The sequence below is a fragment of the Aquarana catesbeiana genome, linkage group LG03 (genome assembly GCF_042186555.1).
Source record: "Aquarana catesbeiana isolate 2022-GZ linkage group LG03, ASM4218655v1, whole genome shotgun sequence".
Classification (NCBI taxonomy): Eukaryota; Metazoa; Chordata; class Amphibia; order Anura; family Ranidae; genus Aquarana; species Aquarana catesbeiana.
The window spans coordinates 146,280,156-146,306,022 of NC_133326.1; the positions used below are offsets into that span (position 1 = coordinate 146,280,156).

The 25,867-nt window shown below is 41.9% G+C and overlaps 1 protein-coding gene across 1 annotated transcript in view; it reads right to left on the bottom strand.

Annotated features, from left to right (window-relative positions):
* The window catches only part of PODXL (podocalyxin like), a 146,052-nt gene that overhangs the window by 47,602 nt on the left and 72,583 nt on the right, over positions 1-25,867 (bottom strand). Inside the window, exons 2-3 of the mRNA XM_073619415.1 lie at positions 5,887-6,315; positions 355-707 (exon numbers count right to left, since the gene is read on the bottom strand). Of these exons, the coding sequence (XP_073475516.1) occupies positions 355-707; positions 5,887-6,315 (782 nt within the window). The remainder of the gene's footprint in view (positions 1-354; positions 708-5,886; positions 6,316-25,867) is intronic.

The following is a 25,867-nucleotide window of genomic DNA, read 5'->3' on the forward strand; positions in this document are numbered from 1 at the left end:
CACTGCCAAGCTGCATGTTAGCTATCACTATGTGTATGTACCATTAAATATCTATGAACATAATCAGAATTTAGAAGAGCTTACTGGGATTGTGAGGAACATTTAAAAGGAGAGATTAAAGTGGAGTAGGGATGAATGTTATTAATTAATTGAATTCATTCATTTTCTATATTGCTATTCTCCCTGGGGACTCAAAGTACTTAGGTGGTGAGACAGCCATATTGGACGCACTCAGTTAAGCCAATTAACCTACTAGGATGTCTTTGGAGTTTTATCCACTGGGGCACCCCCAGGTTTCCCAGAACTACCTCTAATAGAATATAATATAACATATGTATGGTTTGTTTGGTTTACCTCAATATTTTTAATTGTCTTTTTTCCTTTATTATTCTCAATGGTCGTCTGTGACGTGATATCCTTGATATCCTCATGAGTAGTTAATTCAGGTTCTGCTGAAAGAGCTGAAGAAGGAGAGCTGCTTGGGGGCCTAGCTGTCATGGGCTTAGTGGTCACAATCAGTTTAGTCTCTTCTGCTGTGGTGGGGGACGTCATCTTCGAAGGTGGTGATGCTGATGAACTTCCTGGTGTACGTATCGTAGTGCTTTTGGGAGCCCCAGAAACTGGGATTGCCATTGTGGTTTCACTGACTGTAACTGAAGGTGTAGATTTCAAGCTGGTTTTCGTAGCATTGCTTGCCTGGGAAGGTTCTGTAGAAAGTCATAATATGAGTACATGTTTATAATTATGATGTGGAAATGACAGTAAGGGCCCATTCACATGATTATATCTGGTATCATATAACATAAATTTAAACATATTTCCCTGCCAGGGAGCCCAGAGTTGATGCATACAGCCTCCCGTTTAAGTTAATAGCTGTATGCAGCTCTATGCTTGTATACACAAGTACCTATGTAAACTCACGTGCATATGAGTGTATATCTTTGGATACAAATTTCTTTGTAGATAACTTTGTGCAAGCTGGATGCTGCAAACTTGTAAGGTATCCAGCATTATAGAGTATGCAACAAGTGAGATTAAATCTTCATCTTTATTAAAGTTCATGTATAGCCAAAACTTTTATATTAGGTAGAGAAAGGTTTAAAAGGTTATTTTTGACGCCTATCCTGTTGCAGTGTTTTCCGTTTATTTACTCTCCATGACACTCAACAGGAAGTGAGAGGAAATCTTCCCAAAGTAAGGGGAATTCTCTGTTAGGCAGATGTCACTAGTGCAGGTACCCATTGGAAGACTTACCCTTAACTCTTGTTCCGGTGACCACCCTAAAATTGTGGCTTTCCCCTCCCTGTGGATTTCCCTTCTCTTTCTGTTTAAAAACGTAACAAACTTCAGGTTGGCAAAAAGTGAAACCAGCATTCAATACGTGCTTCTTAAACAGATATACACTATATTGTCAAAAGTATTGGGACACCTGCCTTTACACGCACATGAACTTTAACCACTTGCCGACCAGCCGCCATCATTATACAGCAGCAGGCCTGCACGTTCCCGCAAATCGCCATAGGTGTACGACGGTACCTTTAAGAGCAATAGGCATCTGGGACCCGATACGCTTGGCAGGTGGCTGCGATCTCTGCAGGCCACCCGCGATCGCAGGAACGAGAGCCAGAACGGGGATCTGTCAATGTACAGATACCCATTCTGACAGGGGAGGAGAGACAGATCTGCTGTTCCTAGTGATTAGAAACAGTGATCTCTCACCTCCCCTAGTCAATCCCATCCCCACACAGTTAGAAACACCTCCCAGGGAACACACTTAACCCCTTGATCGCCCCTAGTGTTAACCCCTTCCCTGCCAGTGATATTTACACAGTAATCGGTGCATTTTTATAGCACTGATCGCTGTATAAATGTCAATGGTCCCAAAAAAGTGTCCGATCTGTCCGCCGCAATGTCCCAGTCCCGCTAAAAATCGCAGATCGCTGCCATTACTAGTAAAAAAAAAATTATAAAAAATAAAAATGCCATTTATCTATCCCATAGTTTGTAGACACTATAACTTTTGCGCAAACCAATCAATATACACTTATTGCAATTTTTTTTAACAAAAATATGTAGATGAATATATATTGGCCTAAACTGATTAAGAAATGTCTTTTTTTTTACATTTTTTTGGGGGGATATTTACTAGATATAGATTGGGATGCCACTAAAGTTCATGTGCGTGTAAAGGCAGGTGTCCCAATACTTTTGACAATATAGTGTATCTTAGCAGCCAATTGGAGTCCAGTATATCATTCTCATTTAACTTCTCCACAACTTAAACCCTTAAGAATGGGACTGGTGAGACCCCAAAATGCACTGACTGCATTTATTACATCTGGGGTTAATAATAAACTTACTGGACTTACTTGGAACCTGTGTGGTGCCCTTGTGGTTTCACCTTACTTACTTTCCATGTTCTGTGCATCTGACTAGGCATGGAGGTATCTAGAGAGCCACCTTCCCCTTTAAATTGAAAAGCCACTTCTGTCAATCCTAAAAGCAATCCATCTAACTATGGCTGAGCACTACAGCACCACTTTAATCCCCAAATAAGTGTGGTGGCATATACCCCATATTGACAGCAGTGCTGCAGTCACTGTTCTAAACCTTAGACTGGTAACTTCAGTTCTCATGTACAGGTGATACTCAAAAAATTTGAATATCGTGCAAAAGTTCATTTATTTCACTAATGCAACTTAAAAGGTGAAACTAATATATGAGATAGACTCATTACATGCAAAGCAAGATAGTACAAGCCGTGATTTGTCATAATTGTGATGATTATGGATTACAGCTCATGAAAACCCCAAATACACAATCTCAGAAAATTAGAACATTACATGCAATCAATAAAACAAGGATTGTACATAGAACAATATCGGACTTCTGAAAAGTATAAGCATGCATATGTACTCAGCACTTGATTTGGGCCCCTTTTGAACCAATTATTGCCTCAATGCGGCGTGACATGGAAGCTATCAGCCTGTGGGACTGATGAGGTGTTATGGAAGACCAGGATGCTTCAATAGCGGCCTTCAGCTCTTCTGCATTGTTTGGTCTCATGTCTCCCATCTTTCTCTTGGCAATGCCCCCTAGATTCTCTATGGGGTTCAGGTCAGGTGAGTTTGCTGGCCAATCAAGCACAGTAATCCCACAGTCATTGAACCAGGTTTTGGTGCTTTTTGCAGTGTGGGCAGGTGCCAAGTCCTGCTGGAAAATGAAGTCAGCATCCCCATAGAGCTCGTCTGTGGAAGGAAGCATGAAGTGTTCCAAAATTTTCTGGTAGATGACTGCGTTGACCCTGGACTTAATGAAGCACAGTGGACCAACACCAGCAGATGACATGGCTCCCCAAATCAACACAGACTGTGAAAACTTCACACTGGACTTCTTGCAGTGTGTGCCTCTCCATTCTTCCTCCATACTCTGGGTTCTTGGTTTCCAAATGAGATGCAAAATTTGCTCTTATCAGAAAAGAGGACTTTGGACCACTGAGCAACAGACCAGGTCTGTTTTTCTTTAGCCCAGGTAAGACGCTTCTGACTTTGTTGTTCAGGCGTGGCTTGACAAGAGGAATACAACATTTGAAGCCCATGTCCAGGATCCGTCTGTGTGTGTGGTGGCTCTTGATGCACTGACTCCAGCCTCAGTCCCCTCCTTGTGAATGTCCCCAACACTATTAAATGGCCTTTTCCTGACAATCCTCTCCAGGCTGCGGTCATCCCTGCTGCTTGTGCACCTTTTTCTTCCACGCTTTTCCCTTACACATAACTTTCTATTAATGTTCTTTGATACAGCACTCTGGGAACATCCAACTTCTTTTGCAATTACCTTTTGATGCTTTACCATTTTATGGAGGGTGTCAATGATGGTTTTCTGCACAACTGTCAGGTCAGCAGTCTTTCCCATGATTGTGATTCCTACTGAACCAGACTAATGCCCCGTACACACGGTCGGATTTTCCGATGGAAAATGTGTGATAGGACCTTGTTGGTGGAAATTCCGACCGTGTGTAGGCTCCATCACACATTTTCCATCGGATTTTCCGACACACAAAGTTTGAGAGCAGGATATAAAATTTTCCCACAACAAAATCCGTTGTCGGAAATTCCGATCGTGTGTACACAAATCCGACGGACAAAGTGCCACTCATGCTCAGAATAAATAAAGAGATGAAAGCTATTGGTCACTGCCCCGTTTATAGTCCTGACGTACGTGTTTTACGTCACCGCGTTTAGAACGATCGGATTTTCCGACAACTTTGTGTGACCGTGTGTATGCAAGACAAGTTTGAGCCAACATCCGTCGGAAAAAATCCTAGGATTTTGTTGTCGGAATGTCCGAACAAAGTCCGACCGTGTGTACGGGGCATAAGAGACAATTTAAAGGCTCAGGAACCCTTTGCATGTTTTATGGCTTAATTAGCTGATTAGAGTGGGACACTTTGAGTCTAGAATATTGCACTTTTTCACAATATTCTAATTTTCTGAGATTGTGGATTTGGGGTTTTCATGAGCTATCAGTCATAATCATCACAATTATGACAAATCACGGTTTGAACTATCTTGCTTTGCATGTAATGAGTCTATCTCATATATTAGTTTCATCTTTTAAGTTGCATTAGTGAAAAAAAAATTAACTTTTGCACAACATTCAAATTTTTCAAGTATCACCTGTATCTGCAAATCCTGGTTAAAGGAGCAAGGACCCATATATAGGACAAACTTTTTTGAGCTTGGCTCAAATGGACAAACTAGAGGCAGCTCAGTGAGGCTTACAGTACATCGAAGTAAGCATTAGTACATTAGTTTAGTATTTCACAGAAATTTTCTTTAAAAAAACTGTATTATACTCATTGTTACATACTCCAGTGATAAACAGCTGTTTCCAGTGTAAATATGGATATTACATAATACTGTGTTTTTGTGACTGATGCTTGGGTAGTACCAGCCTTATAGACAAGATTTATTAACTTATCTTTTTTTTTACAGGTTGTTTGAAATAATGCATTTAAACATAGGAACATACATACATTGAAATAGCTGACATCACCTTTCTAAAACCAGTTTCAATGATTCCAAACAAATTCATCATGCACTAGATTTGAAGTTTATAGAAGAACAAAAGCATTAAAGTTGATTTTCTGGTATTGATCTTATAGCATACTGTAGATACACTGGTTCAGCTTGGACAAATGTAGATATGCATATCCCATACCTGTGAGATCCCTGTGGCAGATGGAAATTACTGTAGTAATCTCTGCTACCACAGTGTTCACTGCTATTTCTGGATCCTGTGCTGAATTGCTGCCCTGCTGCAAACACGGGGCCGGGGGTAGCTTGCTCCACACAGGTGCCATTCACAGAATGCCTTGCACTTTTTTTCAATTAATGCAAGGCTTTCTCTGATTGGACAAAGTGATGATCATGAGGTTGCCAACCCACCTCTCCACTTTGTCCAATCAGAAAATGCCTTGCATTCACTGTGAAAAATACAAGGTATTATGCGAATGGCACTTATGCTATTACTATGCAGCAAGGCATCTGCCTAGCATGGGTCCTTGGAAGTGGGTAGACTACTGGGTGGGTAGAACCCCAGTCAAGTTTTGTATTTTTGCCTAGGTCCCTGTTGCAGATTATTCCTAACTTCCTGTATTGTAAAATGATTGTCAGCAAGACAAGAGGTTAGGGCAAATCTTTCTTATCAAACCACACATAGCAGTAAAATTCCAACAGGAGTTCTAATCCTTCCCCACGCAATTTTTGGTTTGTTGTATAATGTATCTGGAATTAAGGTGGAAAAAATATGCCAACAGCATAGGAACAGCAAACCATTGGTTTTCAAAAATAAAATTAAAAAAATATATGTTAAAACAATGCATACCTGTTGCATTAGTTCTTTCAGGTTGTTTAGTCAAGTTAGGTGATGTTATAACAGAGTTGCCTGCTGTGCTAGCATTATATTGATTCGTTGTTGCCACTGTTAGAGAGGTGGCTGTTTGTTTTGTGACTGTTACGGGACCCGCCAATGAGCTGGTTGCTGGAACAGGTGCAATGCTTGATGATGCTCCAGTGGATGCTTTATTTGATGGTGTGGTGATGGTGCCTTGTTGACCAGCAATGGTAGTAGCACGGGGGGTTGTAACTGAAGAGTCTGCCTTTGCAACAGTGCTAACAACAGATGCGGCAGTGGTACCAGAATGAGAAACAGGAGGAGAGACAGAAGCAGCAGCATTAGTAGGTTGATTGGAAACAGTTGTAGGAGCCATGGATGCCGCCACACTTGGTGAAGTATCTTGCGAAGAACTAGAACCTGAAACATACCAAAAAAATAATGTTTGTTTATGTCAGTTATTACTATATTTTACTGTGTGTATTTTAATAAAGTCTGAGCTTGCCTAAAGTTGCAATAAACAGTTCATACCTAGCAAATCTATTTTCTTACAAGAATTTTCTAAAGAAATTATTTTACATACATTTTAGGACACAAGACACCTTAGACCCCTACTATTACAAATTTTGGTATTTAGCTCATCTTTATGTCTGTCCCTTGTATAATTTTCCAAAATATTTTTGTCTGACATATTCCCTCTTTTTTTTTCCCCTTTTCTCCTTGCACCTACAGTGCATCTGGAAAGTATTCACAGCGCTTCACTTTTTCCACATTTTGTTATTTTACAGCCCTAATCCAAAATAGATTAAATTCATTATTTTCCTCAAAATTTTACAAACAATACCCCATATGAAAGTGAAAGAAGTATGTTTGAAATCTTTGCAAATGTATTAAGAATAAAAAAATCCCATGTACATAAGTATTCACAGCCTTTGCTCAATACTTTGTTGAAACACCTTTGGCACCGGCCCACATTCCCAGACCATGGTATTTGCCGGAACCAAATGAACAAACCTATTGCCGTTGAGAAGCCATAGATGTTTGGTCTTTAACCACTTAAGGACTGAGATTTGTTGTTTACAAGTTAAAAACAGTTTTTTTCGTTAGAAAATTACTTAGAACCCCCAAACTTTATACATTTTTTTTCTAACACCCTAGAGAATAAAATGGCAGTCGTTGTAATACTTTCTGTCACACCGTATTTGCGCAGTGGTCTTAAAAGTGCACTTTGTTGAAAAAAATACACTTTTTTTAATTAAAAAATAAGACAACAGTAAAGTTAGCCCAATTTTTTTTTTATATTGTGAAAGATAATGTTACGCCGAGTAAATTGATAACCAACATGTCACGCTTCAAAATTGCGCCTGCTCGTGGAATGGCGACAAACTTTTACCCTTAAAAATCTCCATAGGCGACGTTTAAATTCTACAGGTTGTATGTTTTAAGTTACAGAGGAGATCTAGGGCTAGAATTATTGCTCTCTCTCTACCGATCGCGGCGATACCTCACATGTGTGGTTTGAACACCGTTTTCGTATGCGGGCGCTACTCACGTATGCGTTCGGTTCTGCATGCGAGCTCGTTAGGACGAGGCGCGTTTAAAAATTTTTACATTTTTTTTATTTTACCTTTTATTTTTTATTTTTACACTGTTTTAAAAAAAATTGTCACTTTTATTCCTATTACAAGGAATGTAAACATCCCTTGTAATAGAAAATAGCATGACAGAACCTCTTAAATATGAGATCTGGAGTCAAAAAGACCTCAGATCTCATATTTACACTAAAATGCAATAAAAAAAAAAAAATTGTCATTTAAAAAAATTATTTAAAAAAAATGGCCCTTTAAGAGCTGTGGGCGGAAGTGAGGTTATGACGTCGCTTCCACTCAGCAATTGTATGGAGACTGGTGGGGGCCATCTCCCCTCACTTGTCTCCATACCCAGCTACTGAGAGGACGCTATCGCCTCTGCCGATGCCAAGGGCTCTGGTAAGCGGCGGAGGGCACCGGATCACAGCGGGAGGATTCGCCACAAGATCACTTTTACCCGCCACTGATCCGCCACAGAAAGCACTTTTATCTTGTGGCAGACCACCCACTGAAGACGAGGATACCCGGGTTATGGCAGCTAGCTGCTGCCATAACAACAATATCCTCCTTCAAAACAGCCGCTGTATAATGACGGCGGGTGATCCATAAGTGGTTAAAAAAAAAAGTATCACTTTTTTTGAGTATGATGCTACAAGCTTGGCACACCTAATTTTTGGGCAGTTTCTCCCATTTTTCTTTGCAGGACCTCTAAAGCTCCATCAGGTTGGATGGGGAGTGTCAGTGCACAGCCATTTTCAGATCTCTCCAGAGATGTTCAATTGGGTTCAAGTCTGAGCTCTGGCTGGGCCACTTAAGGACATTCACAGAGTTGTCCCGTAGCCACTCCTTTGTTATCTTGGCTGTGTGCTTAGGGTCGTTGTCCTATTGGAAAAGGAACCTTCACCCCAGTCCGAGATCCAGAGCTCTCTGGAGCAGGTTTTCATCAAGGATGTCTCTGTACATTGCTGCATTCATCTTTCTCTCAATCCTGACTAGTCTCCCAGTTCCTGCTGAAAAACATCCCCACAGCATGATGGTGCCACCACCATGCTTCACTGTAGGGATGGTATTGGCCAGGTGATGATGGGTGCCTGGTTTCCTCCAGACATAATGCTTGCCATTCGGGCCAAAGATTTCAATTTCTGATTTATCAGAGAATTTTGTTTCTCATGGTCCGAGAGTCCTTCAGGTGCCTTTTGGCAAAGTCCAGGTGGGCTGTCATGTGCCTTTTACTGAGGAGTGGCTTCCATCTGGCTACTGTACCGTACAGGCCTGATTGGTGGAGTGCTGCAGAGATGGTTGTTCTTCTGGAAGGTTCTCCTCTCTCAATGGAGAAAGGCTAGAGCTCTGTAAGAGTGACCATCGGGTTTGGCCAGGTGGCCCGCTCTAGGAAGAGTCCTGGTGGTTCCAAACTTCTTCCAATTATGGATGATTGAGGCCACTGTGCTCATTGGGACCATTAATGCTGCAAAAACATTTCCGTACCCTTCCCCAGATCTGTGCCTTGATACAATCCTGCCTCAGAGGTCTACAAACAATTCCTTGGACCTCATTGCTTGGTTTGTGCTCTGATATGCACTCTTAACTGTGGGACCTTATATAGACAGGTGTGTGCCTTTCCAAATCAATTGAATTTACCACAGGTGGACTCCTATCAAGTTGTAGAAACATCTCAAGAATGATCAGTGGAAACAGGATGCACCTGAGCTCGATTCTGGGTGTCATGGCAAAGGCTGCGGATACTTATATACAGTATCTCGCAAAAGTGAGTACACCCCTCACATTTCTGTAAATATTTTCTTATATCTTTTCATGTGACAACACTGAGAAATTACACTTTGCTACAATGTAAAGTAGCTAGTGTATAGCTTGTATAACAGTGTAAATTTGCTGCCCCCTCAAAATAACTCAACACACAGCCAATAATGTCTAAACCGCTGGCAACAAAAGTGAGTACACCCCTATGTGAATATGTCCAAATTGGGCCCAATTAGCCATTTCCCTCCCCAGTGTCATGTGACTCGTTAGTGTTACAAGGTCTCAGGTGTGAATGGGGAGCAGGTGTGTTAAAATTGTTGTGTTAAATCGCTCTCACTCTCTCATACTGGTCACTGGAAGTTCAACATGGCCCCTCATGACAAAGAAATGTCTGAGTATCTGGAAAAAAAAAAGAATTGTTGCTCTACATAAAGATGGCCTAGGCTTTAAGAAGATTGCCAAGACCCTGAAACTGAGCTGCAGCACGGTGGCCAAGACCATACAGGGGTTTAACAGGACAGGACTGTATATAAGTATTCACAGCCTTTGCCATGACACTCAAAATTGAGCTCAGGTGCATCCTGTTTCCACTGATCATTCTTGAGATGTTTCTACAACTTGATTGGAATCCACCTGTGGTAAATTCAATTGATTCAAACGCACACAGAACTATATGGCGTTAAACTGGCAGTAACGCACACAGAACTATATGGCGTTAAACTGGCAATAACACATGCAAAACGATATGGCGTTAAACTGGCAGTAATACATGCAAAACCATATGGCGTTAAACTGGCAGTAACGCACGCAAAACTATATGGCGTTAAACTGGCATTAACGCACACAGAACTATATGGCATTAAACTGGCAGTAATGCACACAAAACGATATGGCGTTAAACTGCCAGTAATGCACACAGAACTATATGCCATTAAACTGGCAGTAACGCACAAAACTATATGACGTTAAACTGGCAGTAACGCACAAAACTTTATGGCGTTAAACCGTCAGTAATGCACTCAAAACTATATGGCATTAAACTGCCAGTAATGCAAAAAACTATATCGCGTTAAACTGGTAGTGACGCACGCAAAACAATATGGTGTTAAACTGGCAGTAACGCATACAAAACGATATGGCGTTAAACTGGCAGTAATGCACAAAACTATATGGCGTTAAACTGGCAGTAACGCACGCACAACGATATGGCGTTAAACTGGCAGTAACACACACAGAAGTAAATGGCGTTAAACTGGCAGTAACGCACACAGAAGTAAATGGTGTTAAACTGGCAGTAACACACACAGAAGTAAATGCGTTAAACTGGTAGTAACGCAATAAAATAGACGGTGTTCCACCGTCACTACACTGACGCTATCTGTTGTTTCCCTACTCTAGCTATACACTAATGTCAAGATTACTGACACAGCCTCACTACACTACACTGAAACTATATGAGCTGTCCCTACTCCATGCTAATGTACTGTATGTATAAATGACACGGTCTCACTACACTACAGTGAAATTATCTGAGCTGTCCCTACTCTAGCTGCACACTATGCAAAGCTGAATGATGGTCCTCCTCACTACACTCACACTATCACTAGACTGACACTAAACTAATATTCTACATTGACAATTGAAGCAAAATAGCACAGTATAGCACTTTAACTAATAGCACTGAACAGAGCACTGTTCTATCTCTCTCCACGCCAAAATCACACTGAAAATAGCTGCCATTGAAAGAATACTTTCATACTGTGAGGCGGGAATGAGCTATGATTGGATAAAGTCATGATGACAGTGTCCAATCATGACTCTGACAGTGATCTGTGCCCTGATTGGCTGAAGCTTTCACTGCTTCAGCCAATCAGGGCTTGCAATGCACTGTTCAGCGCCGCAATACATTGTGGTCGTTTCGGGGGGCAAACAAATGGTCGAACGAACCGTTTGTTCGGCTGTTCGCTGAACAACTGAACAAAGAAAGTTTGGCCCGAACTTATGCTCAGGCAGAACCGTTCCCCCATCCCTATTGTACAGTTCATTGGAGTGTCAATCATTTGCTCTGCGGCACTTAGCAGGAGAGAGGGGCCAGGAGCGCTGATGGGGGACCCGAGAAGAGGAAGATGGGCTGTTCAGTGCAAAAACCACTGCACAGAGGCGGCAAGAATGACGTGTATGTTATTTTTTTTTTTTTAAACTCGTCTTTTCTAACACATTAAGCTGCAAAGGCCGAGGACAGGCATGTACACATCCCGGTGCTGTAATTCTTTGCATTGTGGTGTGGCAAAAATTATCCATTTACTGTCGGTACACTCATCAAATGCAACCAATTTTATTAAATGAGGCCACACCACAATGGTGTGCACACAGTTGCAGCATGGTGATGCAGGTTGTAGTGATTACAACATGCGAGATAACACCCATCAATTTCTTTCTCAGTGACAATGGTCACCAGGACAAATAGGAAAGGGTAAAGCTGCCCAGCAGGGAGACAGGCAACAATAAAACTTGGAAGAGGTTCTGACCATTCACAGCTCTGTCTAAAATAAATTAAAAAAAATTATGGTGTGACAATAATGAGGTATGATGAACCCCAAACTGAGTAAAGGGGAAACGGAGTCCTACTGGTCTCAGTGCCACTCTTATAAATAAGCAGGTTAGCAATTAGACATAAGATTCATCACACCCCACACTAGAACACAACCAGCTCTGGCAGATCAGGTTGTATAAACAATACTTCTGGCATACCTCCCAACATTTTGAGATGGGAATGAGGGACGCCTACTAGCAAACGTATGTAGGCATAGGACACGCCCCCTGCCAAACCCCCTTAAAGGAGAATTAACCAAAAACAAAAGGTTAATTAAATCCACAAGGGCTTTTTTTTACCACTACTATTCCTTTATATTGGCTTTATAAAATTTACAAATGTAGCAATTTAGAATTTAGATGAAAGGTTTAGCACTAGGAAAAACAAAGGATAAAAAGTGCATTTTATATACAACTATATAGATCAGAGCAAAATGAGGGACAAATGAGGAGGAATGAGGGAGAGAGGGACATTGCTCCAAATCAGGGACAGTCCCTCGAAATCAGGGACAGTCCCTCGAAATCAGGGACAGTTGGGAGCTATGCTTCTGGCAGGATCATAAATCCTACTTAGCCCATGATAATCTGCAAAACCTCATAATGGAATCATGTCATAGACAACAATAATCGTGAGACTTAATTAGGCACCGCTGTAAAATTGCTATGTCATAAAACCTCTAGCAGAGCCTTTATCAGGCCATAATGCATGTGATAAATTCTTTAGAAGAGTAGTTACCAAGAAATACTAATTTCAATATGGTGCTTTATTTTAAAGTGGTTCTAAAGGCTAACATTTTTTTTACCTTAATGCATTCTCTGCATTAAAGTATAACTAAAAGCAAAACTTTTTTTTGGACAGAGTGGAGATGGATTAGAACACCTGTTATTTTTATTGTTGTCTGTGCCCCCCCCCCCATTAGAGTGATGCACCCTCTCTATTTGTCCTGTTTACCATTATCATTGAAAGTAAAGAAAATCCCAAAAAAGTAATAGAGGGGAAATGTTCCAATGGGGGCTCTAGTTCTGGTAACCTGGGGGTCATTAAGAGTTTTCTTTAACCACTTCAGCCCCAGAAGGTTTTACCTTTTTTCTGAGCAGACCAAGCACTGCGTCGCTTTAACTGACAATTGCACGGTCGTGCGCCGCTGTACCCAAATACAATTGATGTGCTTTTTTCCCCACAAATATAGCTTTCTTTTGGTGGTATTTGATCACCTCTGCTGTTTTTATTTTTTGCGCTATAAACAAAAAAAGACCAACAATTTTGAAAAAAAAAAAAACACAATATTTTTCAAAATGTAAAAAAAAAAATTCTTTACTAATTTAGGCCAATATGTATTCTGCTACATATTTTTGGTAAAAAAAATCCCAATAAGCGTATATTGATTGGTTTGCGCAAAAGTTAAAGCGTCTACAAACTACGGGATAGATTTAGAGACTTTTATTTTCTTTTATTTTTTTTACTGGTAATGGTGGAGATCTGCAATTTTTAGTGGAATTGCGGCAGACAAATCTGACCCCAAGTGACACTTTTTGGGGACCAGTGACACCAATACAGTGATCAGTGCTAAAAAAAAAATGCACTGATCCCTGTATAAATGACACTGGCAGGGAAGGGGTTAACACTAGGGGGTTATCAAAGGGTAAATGTGTTCCCTGGGAGGTGCTTCTAACTGTGGGGGGAGAGGATTCCCTGGAGGAAATGAGAGATCACGATTCAGCTTAGCTGAAACACAATCTCTCACTTTTCCCCCCCTGACAGATCAACACACCGCTGCTCCGTTTCTCCTGTGAACAATCAGCGGGTCGGTGCGGCCACCAGACTCGCTGATTGGCTCCCGTTGTGTACAATCACAGCAAGAGTGGCGTGAGTGCGCCCGCTAAACTGTGTGCACGAAATCATGTACAGGTAACCGGGCCACAGTAAATGTACGTGGGGCTGTCCGGAAGCAGTTCATTTGCAGGAATTTCCTCTCACTTCCTGTTTGGCTATGGGATAAGAAGTAAAGGTAAATCTCCCTAATGGGACAAAGTTGGCAAAAATAAACCTTACATAGGTTATCCCCTCCCTTACTCTACCCAAAATAAAAAAAATGTTTTGCCTAAAGTTCTATTTTAACATAAATGAAAATGTTTTAAATATGGTGCTAGGGTGTAGCCCTCATCCCTAGAACAAGGGTTAGTGAACCTGAGAAATAGATGATGTTGGTTGGTGTTGAGTCAGTGAGAGAAGTCAGTCCCTGACAGGTGTCATGGAGATGGGTCCCGGGAGAGTAGGTCTGGGGGAGGTAAAAAGAAATGGAGGATCCTGAGGCCAGAAGGTAGAAGGTATAGCAGATAGATTAGCGAGAGCCCACGGTTCAGGAAGAAGTGCTTGTGGAAGCACACCTGGAAGAAAATGTGGGTGGAGTGCCCCTTTAGAAAAAAGGTTGGGCATAGTAGGACTCCTGCTGCTGATAGTTGGCACAGAGGTTCTAAGGTGAAGTGCTGGTGGAAACGTACCTGGAAAAAGAAATGGGCCTACGCAGCTAATGGCTGGCACAGAGGTGTCCCATCCATGGTGACGGGTTTATGTGTTCCTCCCTCTGCTTCAAAACAAGGAGGGAGGATATGTGGCAGTGGGACCCCATGCTACCTGGAAGATTGCTGCTTTATGCTAGATTTTGGAGAGACAGGTATGCTGATTGCACAGCTGTGTGCGGGGCTATTTAGTTGTGACCTCACTATGGCTCAGGGCCTCACCCAACAGACAGGAGATCTGTGTATGGGAGTCAGGTGGACTCACATTCCTCTGCAGGAGTCAGAGACTGCATGGGGCAGCCAGAGCATGCATATCTGCAGGAGGCAGATGTAGTTTGTGACAGAGCAGCAAGGAGCTGATCGGGAGTAAGCTAAGAGGGAGCTTGACTCTAAGAAACTCTTTTGGTCTGAGGAGCAGACCTAAGGCCTAGGCTGGAGGCCTGAAGCAGCCATGTGGCAAGAGAGTAAGCCAGGAGGCTGAAATATACTGATTGTGAAAGACAGAGTAATGGTGGAACCCCCTGCATGGGCTACTGATGTCTTTGAACTTTTCTGTGCTTTTAAATAAAAGTGGGCTACCATGCCCTTAAAAAATACAGTTTTGGACTGGCGCACTCACTGTAAACGCAACTACCGCTTGAGTCTGATCACCTCATTCTTAATATATATATATATATAGATATATATATATATCTATATATATATAGATATATATATCTATCTATATATATATATATATAAAACCAGTATATATGACAAAAATGGGAAATGTTATTATTATAAATATAAAACCATAAATTAAAAAAAAAGTTATTGTCTGATCTGATAGTTTCACTCATCTTTCATCACGATATCCACCCTAATAGATACAGATTATGGTATTATCCTTAGGAGTTGTCCAAGAACAAAGCCTGAGTATGTAGGATTCTAAATTGTTTAGAAGTTAAGACTTTCTCAAGGACAAATTGAAAAAAACTCAAGACAGCTGGCAAAAATGACAATCATACATTATCAGTTAACATATTTTTACTTTCCAGGTTTATCCTGACACAATAAATAAGCCAGCTGTGTTCCATTTTGTGTGTGACTTGTCATTGTCCATTCTAAATCATTTGTATTAAGTCAAGGCTATAAATAGTAGAAGAGGAAGTGAGAATAATATGCAAGGAAATTATGGAAACACACCCCATTCAGACAGGCAGGCAGATACTTTTCATGTACAATGCTGGCAAATAATTCACTTTCTGTTATGCCTCGTACACACGGTCGGACTTTGTTCGGACATTCCGACAACAAAATCCTAGGATTTTTTCCAACGGATGTTGGCTCAAACTTGTCTTGCATACACACGGTCACACAAAGTTGTCGGAAAATCCGATCGTTTTAAACGCGGTGACGTAAAACATGTACGTCGGGACTATAAACGGGGCAGTGGCCAATAGCTTTCATCTCTTTATTTATTCTGAGCATGCGTGGCACTTTGTCCGTCGGATTTGTGTACACACGATCGGAATTTCCGACAACGGATTTTGTTGTCGGAAAATTTTATCTCCTGCTCTCCAACTTTGTGTGTTGGAAAATCTGATGGAAAATGTCCGATGGAGCCCACACACGGTCGGAATTTCCGACAACACGCTCCGATCGGACATTTTCCATCGGAAAATCCGACCGTGTGTACGGGGCATTAGGGTTATTCATGTGGGAAAAGACAAAATGACACAAGGTGGGTTTGAGGATGAAATTAAAAGAGTGTGTATATTGGGGAGGTGGGGCGGTCTGTTTAGTGGGGTCTGTACCTGGCATAAACTGATTGGGTCTTCTGTGGCATCCCGCCTAATATTATTATTATTATTATTATACAGGATTTATATAGCGCCAACAGTTTGAGCAGCGCTTTACAACATGAATATTCAGATCCAAGAGCAAAAAGCTAACCATGTAATTGCTGAAATTGCATTTGTCGGATATTAGGACAAATAATTGCTTATTTTGGTACATGCACTGGAAAGCTTATGCATTAGATTATTGCTTTTTGTGCTGGTTTAACACTTTTTGGGAGCAGTATATGCTTAGACTGAAGAACAGACAAGGCTATGAGTTAATATGAAAACTTCAGGAGGATTAGACTACAGGCTCTGAAAATACTTGGTCTTTGAAATGTGACACAGACAGGATCCCAGAGTATGGTCCTTGGGATCACCTCTTAGGAAGCAACTGATAGTTGGGTAAACCAAGCAGAGTACTGGGGTTGGGGGCAAGAGAAAAAAATCAGAGTTGAGGGAAATACCCAGAGGTTGTTGCTGGAGATATTTAGAGCAGAATGTCAAAACCAGAGTAAGAAGCAAGCATATCAGTAAAAAAAAACAAAAGGTTAAAAAAAAGGTCAATACAAATACAGTCAACATCTGAGGCCAATCCAAAACAAAAAAAAAACATGAGCTAGTAACATTATGACTGGAAACTTAGGAGTGGAGCAGTTGCCTGTATGGAGGAAGCCCAGCCAATTAGGGATTGTTGATACAGGTTTGTGGACTCTGTAGTGTCTGCAGACCAGAAGGACCCAGTGGATGGAGTTGAGGAACCCAGAGCAGAGATTTCTGAGAGGGAAGCATGCACAGGATGAGGCAGTGCAGACCATTTTACAGCCAGCTTCTCAATGATATTCCTGTTCCAGAAGACCAACTGCTGACTGGTCAACTGCCTGGCGGGATGCACATGCTGCAGGTGTGTTCCTAACAATACTTTTACAGTTAAGTGAAAACCTACATTAAACAGAGAGAAAAGACAGCCTAGATTTCAGGGGCGGCCCGTCCATTGTGGGCACACAGGCGCTGCCCCCCCATCCATGCTGCTGCCCTCCTTATCCATTCACCCGGCTCTTGCAGGACACTGGGTGCATGAATTCCTATGATGGGGTGGGCGGGGGTGTGTTTTTTGATGCATTGATTGGAGCCAGAGGCTCTAATAGGCTTCAAAATAGGGTGCAGAGCATTGTGTCCGGAGCCCACCCAGGTGTGTTGCAACAGCGAATTAATATTCACTGTTGCAACACTGATCCTCCTCTTGGCCAATGGGGAAGCGGGTCTGATACTCGTCACCCGATTGACTGAAAGGACAGGTGATCCTATTAGATGCCTAGGAGAAGAGGGGAGGAGCCACACAGGAGCCCGTCCGCCGTCCATAGAAGCCCGCTGCCGCCGAAGCCTGCAACCCGCCGAAGCCAGCTGTTGCCTGCCGGAACCCACGGCTACCCGGGGGTAAGTGCAGGGGGGGTGCTGATGCCACCGACCAAAGGGGGGGTACTGCTAGATTTTCAGCCTTTACGTTTACTGAATGGTGTAAATGTAGAAAAGGTTGAAAATATTAATGTCACAGCTGTAGTCAATAATGGGATCTTCCCTCCCTTTTATTAGCTACGACTACAGCCCAACCGCTGTCCCTCCCTACATTCCCCTCTATACAGGCCTCTCTTCAGGCATGGGAGTCAGCACTTCATTGTCTCTCCGGTAAGAAATCATTAATGCATATCCCCTTACTAGTTTATGAGTATCTAATACCATCCTTTAGAGTTCAAACACCCATAAGGGTTTTCAAAGCATTAAAGACCTTCCACCAAGGTCTTTGTGTGACAGACCCAACCAGGACAGGGGCTTTTGGAGGGGACTGTAGGGTAGCCTCTTGCCTATTGACTATGAGCCCTGGCCTTTGAGGGGGCTCTATTCTTGGGAGGTGTGTGCCTGGGGGGGGACCCTTGGAGTGGTCTTGTTTTGGATTTGGGTCCATGTCTCCCCAAAACACACAGACTCTGGGAACCTAGGACATGGATACAGATTTGGGGCCTTTGTGTTCAAACCAGCAATGACTGCTTTAGACTGTGAGACTAACCTGATGCTGGGGTCTCCTGCTATAATCTGTTCAAGGTGTTATGTGTTAAGGGTCTTTGCCCTTTTGTGTGCCTCCTAGGTGTGAATTCCCATTGTTAATTGGTCACCTATTTTTTCCTGTCTGTCTGCTCATTTCTTGGAGATGTGATTAACATTGTGTCCACTTTACCTTGTTATCGAACCATTGTGGAATTTTTATGTGTTAATGTTTATGATAATGTGTAATGTGCTTTGTATATCCAGGGTTGTGGACTTTGCTGGATTGTCTGGGCAACCCCTGACTGATCAGGGCTTTTTGTTAATTAGCGTTCTGTATATGTTTATCTTGGCTGTTCCTTAGCTATGTTAATTATATACCTGTTTACAGTTTGCATTGTTAGGGTATTGTGATCAGGCTCTACCTGATCTTGTGTGCTATATATTCTGTGTGAATTTTCAATGTAGTGAATTCTAGTTTGCACCTAAGCTAGTGTCGTCTAGTCCTTGGTTGCTCAGCTATAATGCCTAGTTCCTGGGTCCAGACTGAAGGAAGCTGTATCTTGACAGGAGCACCCAAGCTGGGTGCTGGATGGTCCATCACACTTTGAAGAAGTCCCTATTGGATGCAAGGCAACAGGTGGGGAAGGCCATGATGTCACCACTCTGGGCGGAACTTTCTGTGCATTTATGAGAACTTCCCGACTGTGACAGGAGCTATACTAAGCATTTCAATGTACAGGGATCCTTTTTTCTTTCTAATAAAATATTTAGCATTTTACACTATGACCATCAAACCTTGCTGGCGGAGAGGAGGAGAGCAAGTAAATATAGCTGCTGTAGAAAAGCACCTAAAGCCCTGCTTTATGCAAAACTGTTTAGGACCTTGTATATGCTGTGTGGTCCTCCCAAGAAGGTGTAGGTTCATCTAAAATTCATAGTAGTGGAGTGAATACACAGTGGAGGTGGAAAGAGTTCACTTGAAAGATTTGTATTATTTTTTATTTTTCACCATTTATGAATATGGGGAAAGTTTATTCTGTACACAGGGTTGTCAATTACATATTTAGTTCACATGTGAATTCTTTCTGGAAATGTAATTTAGTTGGTGTACTTGGTACATTGAACAATTGTAACCTGAACACAGGAATTTATCACATGTTGATTTTATTTGTAATTTTTTAATTCGTTTTTTAAATAAGCTTGTGTGAAGGAAATTACAAATATATTCCTTCAGATATTTTCTTAACTTGTTTTGGAAGTGATTTACACATTTGTTTTGTATATATAAGTGGGCGGATCTGGAAAAGCTTGTGTTCGAGTTGGTGAACATGGGTGGGAGCAGCTTTTTCCATGTTCTATATTGAGATGAGAGAGTTTACGCAGCACCGGATATACAGTATTTACATATAATTGTTACTATTCATTACTGACAAGCACTATCAATAAAAATAGACTTTAAGAGAGAGGGGCTTTGGATGGCTTTGTTGCCATCTTGGTTTGTGTGTAGTGAACATTTTTGGTGCTGGATGCCCTAGGAAGCAAGTTACACTTGGCACTAAAATTGGAAATTATGTCGTTTTTATGAACATGTGTGTCCCCCACCATCCCCTTTAATGCAAAGTAGTTGACTGAAAAATGTTGTCATTTCCTCATCCCTAGTGCCCCAAGAGTAGGTTTTAAAATGCAAGAGGGTTTATATGGAACTTGCAGTACCTGCATCATGTGTGAGAAAGAAAGTTGCTTCCCTCTCCTTTCTACCCCCTCCCCTCATCCACACCTCAACAAACTGCACCAGGTGAATGGGTAAGGGGTTCAAAGTGTCTCTTAGTCAAAGGAAGAGTTACACAAAAACACTAATATGCACTTAATAACAATTCTAATATTTCTAAAGTGCAATTCACTAATGGCAATAATTGAATTAAAAAGATTCATGGCTTTTATACAGCTCATATCATATGACCTTATATCCATAAAGTCATACAAGGTAGGTAAAATTGCCCATGGTTACCCAAGGGGGGTTTATTTTGTCTGTAAATCAAAACTTTTAGCACTGGTAACTGGTTGTATTAATGCCTGATTTCAATCACTAGTTCACTAGTAAATCATATATTAGCTATCTTGGCAATGGGTTGTCTAAAGGTGTTGTTATTTGACAGATGTATACTGAGAAGAACTGATTGTGAAAATGTAAGATTGTAATGAGTTTCAACATGCTGGCTTACAAAATGACAAGAGATAAGTCTTCATATTCTGCTCCCCACAATATCTGACATCTATTCCTCATGTGTTGAATGGAACTATCCTTATCAGTTCAGCACACATTTACCACAAGACACTGCAGTATGTCCTGTCCTAAAAAGACATGCTGAATGCCATTTACAGCCATCCATTCAGAGAAATATAACTGCTTCTCTTTGAGAAAAGAACTATAGAAACACTATCTGTTCACAAAAGATGTCTCTTTTCTGCAGAAGTTTGTTATCCTTTATTATCCTTTATTTATTATTGCATATAAATCATTTAACAAGATTGAGCTATAATTAATACAGATAACGTGATGTTTGATCTTTACGTTGGGAAAATGTGACCACGGTAGACTATACCCATGTATGAAAGCCAGAAATAAAACATGAAGGCTCATTGAGGTTAAAGGGGAAGTCACATCATCAAGCTCAGGTGGACAGTACTAGGAGTATTCACTAGCTGAGAACATTGACAAAGTCATGGAAGTAAGCCTTGAGTGCTTCATTATGTTGCAAAGAAGCCCACCAACTGCAGTAGTTGCAAACTATGAGTCAACACAATTTTAAAGCATGTCTACAGGCCTACTCCCAAAAACAGCAGTTCAATATATTGCAGTTTACCTTTCCTTAAATGTTGTGGCTGCATTTTTTTCTATATTCAGGCTTTTTTCCTTGATTTTTTTCTGGTGATTCTACCAGTTAACACACTTTCTGCCATACAACACTCACCCTACTGTAAAAAGATAACAGAACAAAATAGGACTACTGGAACCTCACTCTGTGATAGGCAGGGTACTTTAGTCCTCAGAACAATAGTGCACCACTTCTGTCTAGATCAACAAGTCTTTTTGCATTTATCAAACACATTCTATGGTATTTTTAACAGACCAAGAAAAATAAGGTTGATAAGATAAGCAAGTAAGGTTTAACCTTCTTGTTAAGGTTTGACATTTTACAACACTTTTATTAAGGCAGGCCATATACGGTGCAAATTTCTTTCCTGTAACCATGGGTCGCAGGAAAAAAATGTGCACAATTCCCCCATCAACACAAACAGGAATCGACAGGATCGATAATCGCAAGAGAATCCAGCAGGCTGGTTGTACCCAAGCTGATCGATCTATCAACTTGGTACATTCAGCTTGTCTATTAATAGTTTAAATCTTGGACGGTTCCTGCTGAACCGGATGATATTCGAACCGTGCATGGCCTGCCTAAGGCAGTTAAAGGAATTCACAGCATAAACTTTTGATTTAGCTCTGTTAGGCAGCCCATAGATTAGTCAGTTTTTTTTTAAGTTTAACCAGTGAGTTGAAGGAAAAAAACTGACTTGATTCCCTCATCCACATACCTGAGCTATCGTATTCTGACAGTGGGGAGACTTCCCTGCCATCAGAATACACTGATCAGCATTGCAAACTATAGTCTGCAGTGCTGATCGAGCAGGGAAAATCCGACAGCTGTTTCCTTTCCATTTTTAACCACTTAAGCACCAGGCCTTTTTCTGACACTTGTTGCTTACAATATACCTCACATGTGTGGTTTGAACACTGTTTACCTTTGCGTGTGCGACTAACGTATGCATTCGCTTCTGCGAGCAAGCACAGAGGGATCGGGCGCTTTCATTTTTTTTTTTTTTAACTTTGTACCTTTAAATAATTTTTTAACCCACTTTTATTGCTGTCACAAGGTGTGTAAACATTCCTTGTGACAGCAATAGTCACATGTCAGGTATTTTTTGGAGGGACCTGGGGTCTTATTTGCACTTAAAAACATTCAAAATGACAAATTTGAGTTGAATACTGACATTTTTTTTTTTTAAATCTGGCGCCTTTAGGGCTCCAGTAAACCAGAAGTGACTTAGTGACGTTGCTTCTGGGTTACCAAATCCAAGACCCGATCAAAGCCAATTCCAGCTTTGTTTGGGTCTTCAGTGAGCCGTTGGACATGCTGGCTGGTCGCTCTGGCCTCCCGTTGGGACGGGAGAGCCCGGGGGAGCGGCGGAAGGCAGCAGGGGAGGTCGTTCCCTCCCACTGTTTGTGATAACAATCGAGCGGCTGCTTAGCCGTATCGTTGTTATCCCAAGAAAGCTGACCGTCCGCCCTAAACAATGGTACCAGGGTAATGCATCACCCCGGTACAACCACTTGAAGCAGAATGACGTACAGGTAAGTGATTTTGCGGCAAGTGGTTAAGGACCACATTTCCAATGGTATCCTGCTGCCTGCAAGTAGTGATTCCTGTACTGACTCCACCTCCTGAAACTCCTTCTCTCAGCAACTCTGTAGTTCAGAAGGCAGGCTCTGTGAAATGTGTGACACAGCAGTGCCTACTCACAGGGCATAGTGAAGATCATTCAGATTGTGAAGCGTAGGCTATAAATAATCAAAATTATATATGGAAATCAATATAATGATTTTAAAATTGGACCATAGATACACTTTAAGCATTGCTTTCCATTTCCAATCTTAAAACTGCACACTTAAGCCGGCCATACATGGGTCGAATTTCAAAAGAATTTCCTTTCGAAAATCATAACTAAGAATTCTCGTTCAAATTTAGCACCATTAGGCCTCTTGCACACGATACTCCTGTTTGAGCATCTACGTTTTCAGCCTTTTTTTTTGTATGTATGTATTTGCTCACATTTGCGAGCAAATGCGTACGCACAATTTTTGCGCAATTTTGCACACATGCGTGCAAACGTATTCTCGCGTTTTTGTTCTGCACAGTATGTAAATTAGCATTCGCGCACATTTGTGCTCAATCGCGTGTATTTGCGCACATGAGGAGTAAATTACTGACTAAAAATGCAGACTTTTCTATTATTTTTTCCTGAAGAAGGCACGGTGCTGATTTACGCGCCTGTGTGCATAGGCACATTACAATTATTGGGCTGTATTTTAGCTCAGTAAAAAAACCTGTACTGAGCTTTTTCAAGTGATCTGGCATGTTGGAAATCTTTTGAAAAGCAAATAAATTTCTAATTAATGATGGGAGAATCGTGCGAGAAATAAGAAATGCGCGTGAGCTGTTATCTGGGGACAAACGAAGATTCCCAGCCACGAAAATTATTTTCTGTAGCAACATGAAGTGGAATTGAAGGCTTGATCGGTCGAATTTTGAAATCAATGGTCGGAATTCGACCCATGTATGATCTGCATTAGTCTATCTGAAACGCGTAATATTTAAGTTTTTCCTAGGGTTGGATACATTTTCTAATCATGTTTTTTGTAATGTCTTGGAAGCAGATATTATTTTCTGTGTTTGATGATCAGGGCAAGGCAAAGTGTCTACCAAAACAGATTGATGTTTTCCTGAAGAGGCAGAAAACCGGCAAATGTGAATATAAACAATAGCTAAAAAAGTAGGAAGTCAAGTCTAAGCTGTTTTAAAGGTTTTTTAAGAATCTCAGGCAGTATAATAAACTCATTATTTGTAACTTGACTGTGTGCCATGAGATTAGCTGTAAGAATAACAGTAAAGCATGTGCAGAACAACAACCGAGTAACTGTGTTCTACATTCACAAAAACCTCTGCCTCAAATGAATACAAATATTCCAATTTTTTTATTTTTCAATGCTATCAATGCTATGCAGCCAGGTGCTGGATTACAGCAACATGGAGATGGAGACATTGCCCTTTATTCTTCTCTCCCTCTACTGAGATACTGAAGTTATGCTGCACCAGATTACAATATGCACTGTGCAGTAGGAGGAGCAGAGAGATGATTTTTAGAAAGTTCTCCATCTTGGCACGAAGGGAATTAGAGAGCGAGAGAGAGAATATCTCTGTCTCAATATTTAAATATTCATCTGTCAGCTGGAGACTATACCAGCTGAGATCTGAGCCTGACACTGAGTGAGTACATCCTGGGGGACCACAGCACTGTCCACATTTTAGCATCTGCACTGCTGCTGCAGGGAAACTGGAATATCCACTCACCCTCTGCTTCCCACCGCTGATCACTGGAGGCTTTTAGGGAGAGGCCAGCCGAAGGGGCCCATCTTCTACAGCGAGAGGTCACTGTAGCATCCCAGGGACTGGTGAGAGGGCTTAGTGTACCCAATCCATACTGCTACCTATATCACACTTATTCCAAACCTAGACTGCTCCTTGTCTTGTCTTGTTTGGACTACCAACCTATACAAACCCTATACCTACTGCACTGTGCGAGAGGTCATCAAAGCATCTTGGGGATTGGTGAGAGGGCTATTTGAACATTGTTGATGCTGCTAGCAGGGACTGAACCGCTCAGAGCAAGACACCAAATCTACCCAATGCATATCACACCCATACTGCACCCTATACCGCACTTATTCCAAACCTAGACTGCACCTATACCAACCCTATACCACATTATACCAAACCTTTACTGCATCTGAAATATGTCTACCTTGCACCTGTGCCGAGAGTATACCATACCTGTACTGAAAGTAGGGTGACCACATTTCTAAACTGCCAATCAGGGACAACCCCCAGCATTTAAGCATTTGTTTCATGTATGTTAGCCCAACATTGCAGCTGCAGGCGGCCACTTAGATTCATAGAGTGTAATTGTATCTAAGGCACTAAACCCTTTACTACAAAAGTAATACAAATGACCTAAGGGATCTGGAGTAAAAACTGGAAATACACTGACCTACCTGACCAATACAATGACCTACCTGATTCCTACCCTAACCTACCCGATTCCTATACTGACCTACCTGATTCCTACCCCCTCCACTGAGAGAGAGAGAGGGAGGGTGGGAGAGAGAGGGAGGGTGAGTGAAAGGGGGGGTGGGAGAGAAAGAGAGCGGTGGGAGAGAGAGAGAGGGGGGTAAGAGAGAGATGGAGGGTGGGAGAGAAAGAGAGAGAAAGGGAGAGCGGTGGGAGAGAGAGAGAGAGAGAGAGAGAGAGAGAGCAGTGGGAGAGAGAGAGAAAGAGATTGGCGGGGAGAGAGAGGGGGGGTGGGAGAGAGAGGGGGGGTGGGAGAGAGGTAGAAGAGAGAGAGGGGTGGGAGAGAGAGGAGAGAGATAGAGAGAGAGCGGTGGGAGAGAGAGAGCGGTGGGAGAGAGAGAGGGAGGGTGGGAGAGAGGGAGGGTGGGAGAGAGAGAAAGAGAGAGTGGTGGGAGAGAGAGAGAGGGGGTGAGAGAGAGAGGTGGGAGAGAGGGAGGTGGGAGAGAGAGGTGAAAGAGAGAGAGAGGGTGAGTGAAAGTGACCCCCTATCCCTGCCTGCAGTCTCTCCTGTACCCCCTGCCTGTGGGTAGGTGTGTGTGTGTGTGATGCACCTACCTCCCGCTATCCTCGTCCTCTGGGCCCTTGGTTAGCCTGTCTTTCTTCTTGATGGCAGTCACAGGTCACAGCGGAGAAGGTGTGCAGGCTCTGGGAGGTGCCGGGGACGCTGTGCTCACACTGCTGCTCA